Source organism: Rhea americana, unplaced genomic scaffold (genome assembly GCF_003343005.1).
Source record: "Rhea americana isolate MKP2758 unplaced genomic scaffold, rheAme1 scaffold_325, whole genome shotgun sequence".
In the NCBI taxonomy this organism is placed as follows: domain Eukaryota; kingdom Metazoa; phylum Chordata; class Aves; order Rheiformes; family Rheidae; genus Rhea; species Rhea americana.
The window spans coordinates 520,243-537,549 of NW_028186452.1; the positions used below are offsets into that span (position 1 = coordinate 520,243).

General features: G+C 38.7%; 1 protein-coding gene across 7 annotated transcripts in view; it reads left to right on the top strand.

The window, feature by feature from the left end:
* The window catches only part of SGSM2 (small G protein signaling modulator 2), a 69,041-nt gene that overhangs the window by 24,371 nt on the left and 27,363 nt on the right, over positions 1-17,307 (top strand). For all 7 annotated transcript variants that reach the window (XM_085310753.1, XM_085310757.1, XM_085310756.1 and 4 more), the window contains exons 3-8: positions 7,350-7,512; positions 11,481-11,642; positions 14,608-14,675; positions 15,195-15,340; positions 15,780-15,914; positions 17,127-17,251. In XM_085310753.1, the coding sequence (XP_085166879.1) occupies positions 7,350-7,512; positions 11,481-11,642; positions 14,608-14,675; positions 15,195-15,340; positions 15,780-15,914; positions 17,127-17,251 (799 nt within the window). The remainder of the gene's footprint in view (positions 1-7,349; positions 7,513-11,480; positions 11,643-14,607; positions 14,676-15,194; positions 15,341-15,779; positions 15,915-17,126; positions 17,252-17,307) is intronic.

Consider the following 17,307-nt stretch of genomic DNA (forward strand, 5'->3'; position numbering starts at 1 on the left):
TCTTCAGTTGTTTGGGTTGGGACATGTTTCCAATGAAGATAAGTCCAAAGAGAGGATCCAGAAAATAATTGCTGTTTTAGAATGTGTTCACAAGTCTAGCAGTGTGTCTGATGGTTTAGGCATTGGACAAGTAGTTTGGAAACCTCTCCTCCGAATTTACCTGTATATTACCCATAAATTACTTAACGTCTCTGTGCTTTTGTTTTATTTCCTTTTTGTTATTTGTCTGATCTGTTTAAACTATGAAGTGGCATGTGCTTTTACTAGGGCTCTTCATCATAGCCAGTAAAACATCTATCCTGAGCGTAAACATCTTGTGCTGTTGTAATGCAAATACCATCTAATAACAGAGCTTCAGACTATTGACCTCTTAGCTACAAATAACTGGTAAGGTGCATATGCCTCGAAGTGAACGTTTGTATTACCATGGAAGATGGGTGTGCCTGTGTCTTGGGTGCTGATTGTTGTCTGACTTTTACTAGTGGAACTTTTCAGTCAATTATTCCAATTATCTTTGGGGGTTGCATGGCTTGTGCTACCTATAGCCTGGGTGGGCACAGCCTGTGAGAAAGCAGGAGCTGGTTGTTGAATCTGGTGTGGACATGTGTAAAGTGGTTATAATGTCTACTGAGGTTGGCAGGGTGTAGCAAGGCCTACTTATTTTTTATGGATGGCTTTGAAGAGTGTCAGGTGAAAGGCACCTCTTAAATGGCAAGCTAGAAGCATTATTAAAGGTGTGTTTTCTGCAGAAAATCATGCCTTTTGATGGTTGGCCCCAATAAGTGGTAAGGCTATTTTACTTTCTCTTGTAGCTGCTGACTTAAGTTGCTCGGAAGTTTAATAAAAGGATGCACTTTGAGAATGAAAGACTAAACTCACTTCTGTGTTCCTCTAGTTTGGTACTAGTATAACTTAATGGAAGCAGTGGCTTCACTGGGCTTGGACTAGGCAAAATTTAGAAAAGTAAGGAGAGGAATTGGGAATTAAAAATACCAAAAYCATAAGATAACAAGCCACTTTTCACCAACTCTTTCTGCTTTGATTTTTTTCCTCCTACCATATTTGTGTTTCCTATTGAGGCCTTTTTTGTAAGTTCTTCAAGGCAGGAATCATCTCCCACTAGGTAGTTGTACAGGGCCTAGTTCTATGCAGTCCTGATCTCAGCTACAGCTTCTTTATGCTGCTGTATAATGAAAATGCTGTGTTCTTCTAGTAAATCTCACCTTGGTATTTTTCTTTGTATGGATTCCGAGTGATTTGCTACATGAATGCTTAAACAGCACTAACAAAAATAGGAGCAGCTTTAAAGGTCTTCTTTTGCAGCTTGAAAAGAAAACAAAATTAAATATGAAAAAAGTTTGCCTTCCTAACTGATTTAATATTGGGCATCTTGACTTCTCAACTGACCAGTCAGACTAAAAGCTAAAGTAGAAATAAAGAGCCTTTCAACTTCCACACTAAGGTACTTATTTCTCAGCAGTGCTAATAATGTTATAATATAACCATGATTGGGCCCTTGTAAATAGGAATATATTTAATAAATATATCATACTAGCAGTGAAGCCTCAAGCTTCAGATGTCCACAGCCCTGTGATAAAACAAAATATGAAAATACACTAGAAAAAAGTACTGAAGTCGTACATCAGCAGAGATGACTTTTTGCATGTAGCTGTTAAGGGATGCCCATAATAAAGCATAATAACGGTTGTACTTAACTGATGAGATTTAGCATAGGTTTTAGCTTGAGGTTGTAGTTACAGAGAAAGTATTTAATTGGACTTTCCTTATTATGCTCTTGCTTCCTACTCTTATATTCTGCAAAGCAATTTATTTATGTCTTCGTACTAACAGTACTTCATGTATCTGGCTGACCTAGGAATGCTTTCATTCCATAGGTTTGTGTGCTTAACCCTAAATTTGCAACCAAATAAATTACCATTGAAGAGAAAAAAAATCTTGTTCTTTTGGAATTATAAATGTAAACATATGTTTTTATAAGTAAATCATAGAATCAGTAAGGTTGGAAGGGACTTCTGGAGATCATCTAGTCCAACCTCCCTGCTTAGCAGGGTCACCTAGAGCATGTTAGCCAGGGGAATACATACATATGTTATTATGTACATAAATACATATCTTATATATGTAAAGAAGATGCCTTTACAGTTCTTAAGTTCTTGTATCTCCCTTTGGCTGGAGAGTTCAAAGAGGCCAATGTGATCTGGACAACTAGTTTCTATTGCTTTTATTTGGAATTGAATTTCTCAATCTTTGTGCTATGTTTGGGAAAATCTCACCCCTACTTTCAAATGCACATTTCTATAAGAATTTATTTTAAATTTTGTCTTTTAATGAAGAATGTTCTCTAATATATGCAAGATAAACAGATCTAAGGATGAAAATCTCTATTGAAGTATCTTACTGAGTTTTGTGAAGATGAACAATTAGAGCACTGAATTAGGGATACGGGAGACTGTGGTTTAGTTTTAAGCTCTGCTTCAGATTTACTAGGTGACCTTTGAGGAAATTGCTTCCTTTGTGCTTTCATATTGCAGAAATGACATATGTTCTGTGCCTTTGCTAGGCTGCCCATTTAGATTGTAAGCTCTTTAACACAAGGATTGCCTGTTACCATATGTGAGTTCATGCTTTATTTCTTCTGCTAGTAACAACTAGGAGCCCCTCTCATTCCAGGAACTTCATGTACATGTATGAGACAAGTACAGAACAACAACAAAAAACTATCTATCCTAGAAAGGAAGTAAGGACATAAACCCTGTTAAAATGTTGTATCAATTACCTTCTCATAAAGTGGTATAAAGTGAAAAGGAGCTAAACTAGCTTCACTTTTCAATGCTGTTTGGCTGTTTGGGCATAAGGGGACTGGAATCATCATTTAGTCTCTAAGGGTGTATCTTCCTGACCCCCAAAATTAAGAAATGATTGCAGGTATCTTTGTCATTCATATCCCATGCTATGATATTTAAATCACAGTACCAGAGTTCTGAAGAAAGCATTAGTTCCAAGTGGCCCATTTTTTAGTTTTTTTTTGTTTGTTTGTTCTAACGTTTTGGAATCCTCTAACCTCAGTTGTACTGGATGTTGCAGGCTTGGATGTGATGAATGATATACTGAAGATCAGGTGAGGCTGGAGGAAGTGAGGTGTTAGGCTGTAAAACAGCTCTTCTCTCATTATCCTTGCATAGCATCCCATGAGCCTGCCTGGTTTTGTCACGCAAAGTCCCTTGTTTGCATTGCAGCTATATCTGGAAAGTCTGTAATTGTTGACATTTGAAGATAGGATGTTAAATGGGGGTTGAGATTTATGCACATGCTTCATTTTCTGTCTCTTTCCCTTCTATAAAATACACATAGCACTACCCTTTGGATTTGAAGGAGCAAATTTGGGTATCTCCTCTGCAGTCATTCAGTTTGTAGCTAGTATGCAGGTACAGTTGTGTATCTTACCTTTTCAGTAGACATTTCTCAATGACTTGGCAAGCTATATCTTGGTGATAAGATTGGTTTCAAAACTGGTGGATCTGTGATTAGCTAAGTAAAACAGCAACAGCTAGAGATTGTGAACATCTGATTGCTTGTCTTTAATCTTCCTCCTCCTTTTATTCATTCTTATTTTCCACACTTCAACCTCATGAATTCTATTCCCTGTGCAGTTTCCRTTAAACAAGGTATTTAGCTGCAGTGGTTTTTCCTGTCCAAAGAAAATTTTGCCTGCTAAATAAATTCCACAAATAAACCTTCCACAGGCCTTCTTCTCTCTGCTTGCCACCCTTCCAGGCCCATTCCTAGAGCTCTCTTTTTGTACACTCCATTAAGCCACATCAAGATTTTGATACAGGCAAAAAAAAGTGCAGCTGTTCCTCTGGCCCTGCAAGAAGTAGCCTTTTTGAAGTTATAAAAATGTGGTGTTTTTCTAAGCTTGTTGGGAACAGTGATTATTTGGACTGTAAATCAATAACCATATCTGCACTTAATTAAATGCAGCAGTGGATACTGCAGGGGATGGTCCTCAAAACTGACTGGAATTAATGAGTTTTTAGATGACTGCTGTCAGCTGAGTGGTAAAAGGGAATTACCTGAAGTGGTTAAACTAAAAGTTTCATTAGCTGTATTGATTCATTCTAAGTRCACTGCTGCACCTGCAGTCTGGGCACAATGAAGATCTGCATCTTTCTGTGTTCAGTTTCTGTATGTATATATTTTTGTGACTATCGTGACTAGAGGCAGGCTGAAGATGACATTGTGCTGTGCTCAAAAAGTCTACAACAGTTATTTGGCTGTGTACATGCAGACATATAAATAAAAAAGTCTGTGTATGTGTGTATCCACAAGGTTACCTGTTTATGTCTCTGTGGTGTTACCAGTTCCTCYAGCAACAGCCAGATCTTCATCTTTTTCCGTGTCTTTTAAGAGTATCAGATTCTACAAAGAGAAAAATGTTTCCTTTCCTTTAAAATAAATAATTTTCCTGTTGCAAAGGTTCTTCTAACTATATTGCCTGAAATGTTCCTCCTCTTGTCTTTTTAGTGAGCAATCTGTGCTGTTTTCTGCAGCCAGTTCCTCCAGGGAGATCACCTATTTTTGGTTTCTGAAAAAATAAAAATAAAAAAGTTTGTTTGTGTAAGCTTGATTTACCTAACCCTCCAGTCCTCTTCCCCCAAAAAGGTTCTCTGTCAACGTAAAAAAATTTTTACCCTGGCACTACCATGGATTCTTGAAGTTGTCTCCATTGCATAGTGTCTGGGTTTTCTCTGTATGTATCTCTGAATGTAGTTGTAAGACGTAATCTGTATTGATTTTCACTAGTTGAAAATGCATGCTTATGCAATACAGAAATGGAAATGGGGAATGGAAGTGTATGTCTGCACAATATCCTTTTGTATATTCAGTTAACATTTCTTGCCATTTCTGACACCATCCAATAGAACAGTAGGAAGAGGGTATATTACATTCAAGATATAAATGAGTTCAGTTTGTTTCCACCTGTTCCCACAAGATGAATGCCAAGAACTTGCCACAAACAATTGATTTAAATCCAAGAGCTGGCCAAGAAACAACATTAATTCCCTTGCAAATTAACAGAATGCAAGAAGTGTAAGCAGTCTAATTGCAAAGCAGTGTATTTGTGGAGGCCTTCCTGCACATAGGAGGAAAGATTTTCTGGGGAGAAGTGGAAGTTTTCAGGATGAAGATTCTGAAAATGCTGATTTATTTCACTGCAAAAAGTGAGTTTTTGCTTTTTCAATCAAATGAATAGAAAACAGAAGTCTAATTTTTGTGATTGATCTAAAATAAAAAAGGAACAAAGGGAGAAAAGGAAATCGAATACTTGCATGGTGTCTGCTCCTACAGAATCTGGGCACACCTGTGGAGCTGTCACCACAGTTTCATAGTTTTAATTAAATAAAAGCTTCTCTGTGTTTGAAAACAAATTGAGATCAAGTCAGGTGTGAATTTAAAGCTCCTCTGGAACTCAGTCCTCTGAAATATTTCCCTTGTATAGAGGAGCCCTAAAAGAAAACTGGGAGAAAGACAGTATTGTTAGTCTCAATCTATGGGTGAAATAGAGGAGAATGAAGTGACTTGAAGGCCACAGGTAGCAAACTGGGACTAAAACTTGAACAGAGATCTCAGGATAGTTTACAGATAGAACTGGACATGGTGCATTAACCTCTCTTGTTTAACATATATTTTGAGAACTGGCAATCCAGTAGCTAATTCCAGTGTCTTTTCTTCTTACAATCAGTTGGGTACTGATGTCATACCAAGCTCTTCTGATGAGAAATGTCACAATGGAATAATTAAATATTGGGGCTTTAGGGACAGTCACTGTGGAAATTACCCTCCATGACAGCTGCAACATTTATTAATTAAAAACTGTGCTTGGTGTGCTTTTCACTAAATTTGTTTCATTAATATTTTATTGTCTTAGAAAAAAAAATAGTGTTGGGGAGAGAGAGCTTGTTTCCTAAGCAACAGCAATGCACTTCTTTGCAGTTATTTTTAAAGGCAGGTCGCTTCATTTAAGATTTGGAACCAATTATTACTGCATTGCTTCAGGCATCCGGAATGCTATTTTATTTTTTTCCCCCTTTCTTTATTTTTAATTGAAACACAGAGCAAAACACTAGCTGGGTTAAGAGTTTTCATGATGGTTGCTAGACAGGATCTATGGCTGTGCCATGAAGAACATCCCTATGCTGTCATCACTCATTGTTCTTCCCATGCTGCTCTGCCTTGCCTTGCAAAACCCCATGGGCAACCAAACAGTGCTCGCCCCCGCTGCTGCTTCTGTAGCAGATGCACAGATGCTCCTTCTTTCTTTGAGTAGAAACAGCCTTGCTTGCAGAGATGCCATCAGCACTGGGTTCCCACTTGTGCCAGACCACAGGCAAACAGGCATTGCCTTAGCCACCTACGGATGCCCTTTGATTGCAGCAGATGTTTCCTGGTGTAAGCTGATTGCTGAGAGGGGTGAAGTAGGGATGTACCTGTTTTTCCCAGTCCTTCTTTCATGGGAAGAATCTCCCTTCCACCTAGGATATGAAGAGTTAATATTTAATATTTTAATAATCAGAAATAAAAGGATCATTTGTTCTCTCCTGCTTTTGCAGATCAAGATCCTTTGTGGCCCCCACATAGATTAGATTATACACAGCAGTTGACTGTATGCCAGTAGTTGGTAAAATATGGCAACATTCTGAATTCAGAAATTGGTTCAGCTTTAAACCTCAACTCTATATAGATTGTATAGATGCATTCTTGCCTGTGTCATTCTTTGCAAACAAGTGTTAAAATTACTACAATACGTTTTTAAGAAAGAGTAGTAAATAACAGTTGTGACCTCCAAATAGTCCTTTTCATTGCAATGACCAGACTATATGGAGAAATACAAGTGGGAGAATTGGATGTGGCAACTCCCCAAGATGAGCAGAAGCCTCTGCTCAAAAGAGAGGTCTTCAGTAAAAGCAGATTTCTAGTTCATTGTATCTTGAATTTGGAGACCTGGTTCTGCCACTTGCCTTTTCCTTTGTCTTCATTATGAGTAGAATCAGGAATTCTTTCACACTGTGACATGCATAAAATGGGGGTGAAAATCCTGGGAAATACTTTAGTCCTTCGGTTCATTCATGAACTGACATTATCTGTAAATTTCAAAGTGCTTTGTTGCAGATTAGACACATACCTGTATCATGATCTGATTTTGAGACTGATCTCTTTCTTTTCTCTGTTTCCAGACCTGATCAGTGGGTGTCAGCGGATGGCGTTCAGCAAAGAGAAGACAGAAGAGTGGCAGTGCCCATAACTTTATCTCCTTCGCTTTCTTGCAGGTGTTGTGGAAGCCTGTCTCCTGCACATGCTGAAACGCAGGGCTGCTGGCTTCTTGCGGACTGACAAGGTAGCTGCGCTGTTCACCAAAGTTGGCAAAACCTATGCAGTAGCTGGAGACATATGCAAGAAAGTGCAGGAACTGCAGCAGCAGGTGGAAAGCAGGTGAGGCTGAGGTCTGGTTATCAACAAAATTCATGCAATGTGTATGCAGTATAGAGGGGGTACAGAGACTAATTGGGAAATGGACAGAGTATTTTTAGCTGAATTTTTTAAAACTTTAAGTGATTGGTGTCTGTCATTTAGAAACTGTAGGGAAGAATAGTTCTGTAATTGATTTCATCAAGCTGATAGTTAGCAAAGCAGCAGAGAGTGTTTAGTGTTCTGTTTTGATTCTTATAGTGTAAAGGATCAGGTCTCTAGTTCATACAAAGCAACAAAAGTGAGTAATAATTGGCCATGTTGGAGAGTGCTGCTTGCTGAACCAGTAACAGTGGATTTGATTTGTGGGTATTATGACAGAAATAGTTAAATAAATGGAGACAGTGAATGATAGGAGAAAGGATGAMATCAAGAGGAAATCAACAGTAAGAGATTGATTATGGAAAAACTGTTAAGTATGTGCTGAACTTAAGCACAGCTGAGTTCATGCTGGAGTCAAGGATGTGAAGACTACTGAAAGTTCTAACTTCTTGCTAGCATTGAGCAGTGCAAGTAAAAACTTCTCATGTTGTTCTGCTGACTGAATCACAGTGCGTCAGCTTGTGGGATGAGTATCTTCTACTGTAAACTCAGTCAGGGCAGGAGCATATTTTCTTCTGTTTGTACAGAATGCAGCCCTGTGGGACTGCTTAAGAAGCCTTTGTACCTTGTAGGAACTGTTGGCCTCTTGATTATCTTGCTTTATCAAGGGCTTTGTCAAGTAAGTATGACTTTACATTTGTGTTGTACTGAAGTCTTCAATTATTGACGTTTGTGTATTTTTTTAATTAAAATTTGTGTAATTTTGTATTAGTTATTTTAGACTTCATTTAATTATCATATTTTTATGCAATTTTAACAGGTAAATACCTATTTTTGATAATTTTTTAATTGTGTGCTAACTGCTTTAGACTGGGATTTTATTAATGTTAGTTAAATATTGTGAAGAAGGATGCTTTCTGCTGAAAATTCACCAGCTTTGCCCCTCAATTAAGAGCCCACCTGAACCCTATTCTAAACATCAGAGACCTTCGGCTCTAACAAAGCAGAGTAAATGAACTTAAATTCTCTGATTTCCCTTGGGGAAATGTTGTGTATTTCTCAGCTATTACCAACCACAAATTTTAAGTGCTGTAGAAAGTGGGCAAAGCAAAGAGAGTCTGTTAGGAAATACTTTGGGGCAGGCTTGTGTCATTGAATGTATAAAATCAGACAAAATCCCTGCAGCAGTCTAAATATTCCTGAGGCTGTGGCATAAGAAAGCCTCTGTTTAGGATACAATTAAACACATTTGAATTCCCCTGATGTCAGTGTTGTCATGTGTGTTTTTTGACCTGGGATTATCGCTGCATGTGTGTGTTGCCTTGCGGGTGTCTGTCATGGCCTAATGGAAGTCTAGAGACTGTGTAAATGCAGAGAAGAAATACAGTCAAGACTGTGCCCAACAATTGTATTTGTCCTTGCGATCAAATCCTTTTGTGACAGGGGACCTGAGTGTTGTCAAAGAACAGGATCATTTGAGAGCATGGATTTTCTGCAGTAGATTAGTTTGTTAGAGAGTCAGGATTACTCTTCTCGTTACAACAAAACTGAACTTTCTTTTCTGCTATTTTAAGAAGAAAATTTGCTGGGAAAGAGACTAAGAAGATCGGTTTTTCACTGCCAGCCCCACACAGTGAAATAAAGAGGCAAAGCAAATCCGCAGTGTCGTTTAAAAGTAGTGAGCTCTCCCAGCTCAGCTCTATAGTGTGCCTTTCCTCTGCACCTGCATTTCATTACCTGATGCAGGAGTATGGACCCATCAGAAGACACTGTTACAGGCTGAGGCTGACCTGGCACAATTTCACCATGCGATATGCCACAGTTATGTGCACTCGGAGGAGAGCATGCGGGGCAGTGCCCACCAGTGCTTTCACCATAGGCTGTGTGTAACTGGTACCAGCTTCTCAAATTGTGCATTTGTGACTTGTTGCTGTATGTTAGGTATTCTATATGTGACAGTGTTGTCATCTTGTCTTATATAACTAATACTGCAGGCCAGACTAGCAGGGAGGGAGGAAGGGAACACAAGCTCACATTTCAGCTCCTTTGCTAGGCAGCAGGAAAAAGCAAAGCAGAGCACAAATGCATTTTCCTTTTTGTGGTCATCTTTTAGAAACCAGAAAGCTCTAGACAGCACATTCTACTCCAAAAATCAATCCCTGGTTCCAAATCTATTCAAATCATTAATTATCTCATCAGTGACAGTCAGTAATTTGGCTTGTAACTGGATAACATTTTTTTCTTGGATCAACAATTTCTAGAGTGATTTTTTTTGATTCATAATTGAATGCTTTTTTTTTTTTTTTTTTTTTTTTTTTTCTTAATTGAATCCAGGCTAGTACTGACTTGGTGGCTGGCAGTGACCATGTTAGTAGTGTACAAATGTCTAGGTCAAGAAAGTCGATAATTGTCTGCAAAGCAATGAATGTGTCATGAGCGGTACCATGACACACAGTGCCACTGAAGAAGTGAAGGGAGTTTGCTGTCTGTATGAAAATGTATTTTGACTACCAGTATCCAATGGATGAGAGGTGGATGTTCCCCATGGCAGGACCCAGGACACTGAGAAGATGCCTTACTGGTGTTGGCAGGGAAGAGAAGCTCTCATGAACAGATTTCATTGGACTCACTGGGGTCAAGTAGATTTATTGGCAGCAGATAACTCCAAAGGAAGGAATGACAACTTCCCACTCGGTTCAGAGACCATCATGCTGTACAGTCCCTGCATTCTTGTTTACAGCCAAACTTAGCAAGTAATTCTGATTTTTATAGCCAGCTTACCATCTTTTCACTAAAAGGCAATGTTAAGCTCCTCGTTTCTGAAGTAGGCCTATTACTATGCTGACTTACACTGTAGAAACAGGCAGGGGGTCTTGGCTGTAAGCAAGCCCCTAGCTGGCTTTGGATGCTCAATTACTATAGTTCTAGTTTCTCTGCTTGATACTGCTTGTCTCTTAGCTGTCTTGCTTTCATCCTGTAGGTGGTAGGAGATAGGATTTCACTGCTAGGCGCTAGCGCAGAATGTGCTATAGATATATATGGTGCTTTATAGAGAGAATCAAGATATGGGCTTGTGCCCAAGGATAGCCTTGTAACAGGAGCTTCCTGGAACAGCTCTGCCAAAATTTCAAATTCTACTCCATGCTTCTGGTCTCAGTGGAAATATCTCATGCTGGAGTAGCTGTGTTCCTCCTGAGACTGTGGCTAGCTTCAGCTCAAAGATGCATAAGAAAGCTGGGAGATGAGAATCTTCTCACTATCTTCCCTGCAGATTTCCCAGCTAAGTGTGAAGCTTTGTTTAATGAGAAGCAAATTTCAGCTCCTGCAGCGGAACTTACTTTCTGTCTTTGCAGAAGACTGCATTTTCCTGTGTTTTTATTTTGGGGGCACATGATCTGAGATAGATTTTTTTGCCAGTTCATTTCAGTCTGTAGTAGATGGGAGTTTGGGAGGAGCTCAAATGTTGTTGTTTTTCTAAAGTTCTAAAAGTGACAAGATATTTTTGGCCACCTTAGTAGGTGACCACATAACCTGAGATACCTAATATATGCCTGTTCTTTTATTTGTTTGCTTGTTTTTGAGATGGATAGCATCTGTCTGCGAATTAGATGGTCTTTACAGATGTACTTGATTCATAACCTGGAGCTGAGCCATTCTAAATCATTAGTTAGAGCAATGATTTTCAGCAAATCTCTGATGATGGACTAAACGCAAATGTCCCGGTGGTATTGAGTGCTACAGCGTGTAATATAGATAGCTAGTATGCAGATACACTTTTGTCAGATACATGTTGTATATTTTAACACCTCTCCACACAGTCTTTCACTGGAGTGGTTCCTGTGAGAAGAGAGTCTGACCTCTGACAATTTTCACTTTATCTGCTTTTGCAGGAAAAATCAGCCAAATGGGCAAGAATCCCTCAAGAGGCAGGGATCAACCACGAGCAAAACGCCTGCCCTGACGCCTCAGGCTATCAAACACATATGGGTTCGAACAGCCTTGATTGAGAAAGTACTTGACAAAATTATGCAGTATATTGTTGATAACTGCAGGTAAGGAAAGAGCCAAGAGCACAAAGAATTGTTGGACCAATGTGTTCAGGTTTCTGCAACAAGGAGTTTCATCAAAAGTTGTCTGCAAACTTAAGTAGTACTGAATAGACCTGCTAAGAGGAGAAACAGTTAGACAATCATTTACAAAACAACAACAACAAAAAATTGTACATCTGTTTTGAATCATTGAAAGTGTTTCAGATTTAGTGTTAACAGCCATACTGCTTTCTAGAAATCAGCTAAAACGGAAAAATTACCTTGCAGTTTATTAAAGCCTTTTCTTATTTTTTCTAAAGTAGGCAAAATATTGAACAATGCTTCTGTAACATGTAATACATTCAGGAGCATGTGAAGCCCTGAACCTTTACACTTACTTAGGCATTTAATTCCACTTAGGTTCAGTAGATATTAGGTACCTACATTCTAATGGGACATAGACATCAGAAACTTAGTCTTTTAATAGATCATGAGTACTTAATTCACTTACATTCACTTGAAAACAATTCTTTGGAACTATAGCATGTCAGGAAAGAAGGCCCTCCTCGTAGCCGAAAGGAGAGGAAAAAGAGGTTAAAACAGGAAGAGCTAAGGCTATAAACCTTCAGGTTATGCAGAAAGGTTCTTTGAATCCTGTTTCCTTTTTAGAAAATAAAGCTTTGTGTAAAGTGATTCTTTCCTTGCAAGACCAGAGAACAGCTTCAGTGATTTATGCATATAATCCACAAGGTCTCTCTCTAAGAGGAGAAGAAGTCCTCTCTATTCTGTCATCACTTCCTACTGTCCAGCATTAGTATTGTTTTCCCAAGAGGTTCTTCTTAACTACCCTTGTGCCTTTCCACCTTCCCATAAGTGATAAAGAAGAATTAGGGAATGTACTGGGGACAATTTCTTGTAAGAAGGGAAAGGTAGAAATCCTGAAGTTTGGTTTGGACTGGTCACAGAAAAGTACTTTTTTACCTAACACTGACATTGCAGCTTACATCCAGTGCTGCAAGTGGTTCTCCTCTTATAAGTTGTTCTGCACTAGGGGACACATTTTGTCTGTGCAAAGCCCATAGGCCTGAACAGGGAAGAGAACTCAGGCAGATGAGCTTATTCTACAGTATTTTCTAAGTTTGCCATATTGTTTTTCTTGTCATTAGCTTTATTTTCATGATCTTTCTTGCTATGAAAAAAGAGAATGGAAGAAAAGTCTTTGTGGTGTTCAAAGAGAACTATTCCTCTAGCCCCAACTTGTTTAAAGAGCTGTGTGTAGAAGAGACAGTGAGAAGGCTGGCTGTGTCCCATAGATAAAGTTAATGAAGGCATTTCAGCCCAGTGTATCACTATATTTGCTCATACATGGATACCAAGTTTTTTGAATTTCTTTTTCCACGTAATTCAGCTGGAGATGTGACAGGAGAGTTAGATCTCAACTACCATGTTTTCATTACTATGAATTACCATGCCTTCATTACTATGTATTGTAGATGTTCATTTCCCTGGCTTTTCCATCCATGTAAATGATTTAGGGCCAAGTCCTTAATTGTAGTTGTCTGATTTTGAGAACCTGACTTCCACAGACTAAAATGTACCTCTTCAAATTGCTTGTTCTCATGCATCTCTGTGACATTAATGCTTCAATGCTCCATATATAAAGTCTTTCAGCCCTTCTGTTCTTTATGAAGAGAAGATGGTTTAGAGTTTGAGCCCCATCTAGCGGGAGAGACAGAAGAGGATAATGACAGTAAGAAATTTGAGTGTTTGATTTTTAGCTCTGTGGTTTTTATAAGTCAGCTTTGCCTGCTGTGATGGGAAAGCTTTGAGATCATAATGAGAGCTATTATTTGTAGTATTTCATTGTTCTTGACAGTGTTTCAAGAATATTCCTCACAAATGGAAGAGATGTTTAAAAATGTGTGGATCTCTTGGTCTCTGTGGAAAACTGGCAAAATTGCTTGCAGAGATTTATTATTTGTCTCCATATTGCATTAGTGTCCAAAGCCCCAAATCAAATATAGTGGGTAAACACATTTAGCAAAAGGCAAGCTCCTGCCTCTGAAGAGTTCAGTGTCAAAAATAGATGAGACAGAATGAACATACTAAGATAAAATGATTTGCCCAAGATGGCACAGTTGATCAGYGGCAAAATATGGATCAAAAGTAGAGGAGTTGGTCATTTTATTAAGTATAGAAGTCTGGATTGTAGGTTTGTTGAACTAGTGGTAAAGGGCCACAAAAATGATTAAGGACTTCTTACTTTCCATGCGAACCCAGCACAACATTTCTTCTTTGGGGATCAGTACGTGGGCTAGGCAAGCTCCATTAGAGAATACTTTTAGAAGAGATGCATGTATTGGTGATTTCTGGGTAATCTTATCAACTGCTTTTTCTCTATCTATCAAATTCAGGAAATACGGGAGGTTTGGATCTCTTTGGTCTCATCTTTGGTGGTTTACATGCCCAGTTTTGTTATATTGTTTGTGAGAAAGTGTGTTTGATGATCACAGCTAAATTCTATTGCTGGAATTTGTACTGTATTAGAACTCTAATTAAAACCAGGCTTGGAAAATACATTCTGCTTCAGCTTGTACACAGCATTACAGATATACAGCCTAGATATGAATTTCAGCCTTGGTAAAATTCTTAAGCCCTTAAACTCTTAAATCTTCCTTTTAATATTGTCTGAATTTGCTCTTGAAATGAGCATTTGGCCTCAGTTTTTATTATGTTCCAAGCCTGACCTGGAATATGACTTCAGTAGTCATGCTTACCTCGTGCAGTAAGCACTGAAGAAATAATTATCAGGTTAATAGAGAAAGCAGCGTGTATAGCTTCTCTATCCTTACCTCTTCTGTCTTCTTTTGTCATACTTTCTGATAAGTGGTAATGTGATATTTTTGAAGAGAAGGTACTCATGCTACTATAAAAGCTTTTAAAAATAACAGCTAGTGTCATTAACTGGGTTCTAATCTTTTATTCCTAGTAAATATTATGAAAAAGAAGCTTTACTGGCAGATCCTGTTTGTGGCCCAATACTTGCTTCCCTCTTAGGTAAGTTCTTGCAGCATAACACTTCTTGTTATGCTGAAGAAATTATTTCTTGAAATGTTTTGTGGTAGGACAGTGTTATGAAAAGCGACTTTTAGCTCTATACCATATGGTTTGACCATGTATAATAGGGCAATACTGGAGATTCTGGAGGGTCTTACAAGACAAGTGGAGACCAGTGATTTGTTTTTATTACTAATTACTGGTTAGATCAGAGAATAGAATGTAAATGTTTTTTACAGAACGCTTGCTAGCTGTAATATTGTACAGCTGCAGGTTGGAACTGGTAGTAGTGCAATGGTACGGTATTGTATTCTCTAGCAATATTATTATACAGTCCTAGATAATAGGACCTGATATGTTCTAATTTATTCTCTTTATTGTGGAATGATCACTTCAGTGACCATTAATGTTCACCTGGCTTGAGAAGAATATCTCACTTTCAGTACTTGGCCTGCAGGATAGGAGTAAATATGTTTGTGAACAGACTTGCAAGGTTTCACTCCTGGACTGTTTTCTTAGTTGGACCATGTGCACTGGAATACACCAAGCTAAAAACAACTGATCACTACTGGACAGACCCTTCAGCAGATGAACTTGTTCAGCGACACCGGATTCATGGAGTTCATGGCCGCCAAGACTCTCCTTCAAAGCGCCCAGCCCTGGGAGTAGGTATTTGCTGTGTAGCTATTTCTTAGGCACAGACTGACAACAGAAACAGTCCTGCAGGGAGGAGATCTGAATTTAGAACATCCTTTATTTTCTCTTCTGTAATGTGTCCTTGGCACAGATTAGAAGTCCATTTAGACCCAGATATCCCCTTTATCTCTRTTTAGAAAAGATTGAGATTCAGGACTAAATTCTGTGTCTTTTGACACTTGTGCATTGACTAGGTAGTTCACAAGAAATTATGAGCTGCCTCAGCGAGAGGTAAAAAAGAGCCCAAGTCATTTCTCTGTAAGGTTTCTTGGCTCCAGAAAGAAGGTCTATTATGGAGATAGGTCTAAGTGAAACTATTCCTGTATTTTGGCCTATTGGTACAGTCATTCTAGACCTACCTGATCTGCCTTGAAAGTGACTGCTTTTGTGTATATGTGTGTATGCTAGATTCGGAAACGACATTCAAGTGGGAGCACATCAGAGGATCGCTTTGCTGCTTCAGCAAGAGAATATGTGGAGTCTTTACACCAGAATTCCCGAACGCACCTCTTGTATGGAAAAAATAATGTCTTGGTCCAACCAGTAAGTACACTGAGTGTTATGTCAATATACACAGCTGCTGCCTGACTGTGATTTGAGAAGACAGTGATATAAGAATATAATTTAGATTTATCAAGACCTGGCTAAATGTCTCATCCTCAGGACTGTGTTACCTTTCCACTTGACTTCAGAATCCTGAGGTAGATTAAGATGGGATGAATGATTAAGATGGGATGAATGTTTTTACTGCCCAGCCAGTGTGAACTGTGGAGTGAACCTATAGATAGGGATGGACATACTGAATGTATACTGAAAATACTGACATATTTCATAAACCCAGTGACTGTACTGTATTTTTTTCATCTCCTTCTAATAGATATATTAAATAGCAGTGTTTCTAGTGATAAGGTTTCCCTCAGCAGTTCCTGGAAAATGCACTGCTCTGGAACTTTTGGGGTATAGGGAGGCTGGAACATGATGATTGTAGTTGCCCCCTCTGCCCTTTGAGACCTTGCTCATATGCTTCCTGTAAGTCTTAGAAAAAATAAGTTACAAAAACACACTTTCTGTCTGTTTGTGGAAGTCTACAGTTGCATCCTGTCTGGTAGGAGGGCATCTTATAATCTTGAAGGGAACTGAATTGATACTCACAGAAACTTGTGTCATCTGGCTATTAGCAGAACAGGGTAGGCAGTGATGTACAGGGTGGACCAAGTTTTCCCTGTCTTTCACTGTTGTTGTCTATGTGATTGGATATAACCTTGTTTCCTAAATTTGTGAATAAGGCTTCATCTTCACTGCCAAAAAGATTTAAAGATCTTAATGTAACATCTACTGAGAACAAGGTTGGTAGTTTTTTATTTCAGTTACTCAATTTGTCTCTAAAGAAGGCTTTTACTTCAGTCTAGTTATGTGAACAAACTTCAGTGGCCAATCTTATTGATATGTCATGCTAAATCCTGTTAGCTGCATTCATTTGAAAACAGGTTTCTTGCATGACTTAAAGGCACAGTTGATGGAGGTGCAAAGGACTGGGAAATCAAAATATGGTTGGACCAAATAAAAATAGGAAGACTGGCATATACTGATTAAAGCCAAACCTATTGGGCTGGCAGAGTGTGCAGCATTGAGGGACCTGGAAGTAAGATCTTGGAACTAGATCAACAGAGGGCTTGTATCAAGAGGAGGGAAAGAAAAGCGGATGTGTGTGCATTTGAGTCAACTTGGCTTTCTGTGTGTTGGTTCTGTAAACAGAAAGATGACTTGGAGGCAATTCCTGGGTATCTCTCCCTTCATCAGTCAGCAGAGAGTTTGACATTAAAATGGACTCCAAATCAACTGATGAATGGAACCCTTGGAGATTCTGAGCTGGAGAAAAGGTAGCCATTCCTTTTGGGAAAAGATGAGAAGCATTTTCAGTGTTATTTCTTGTATC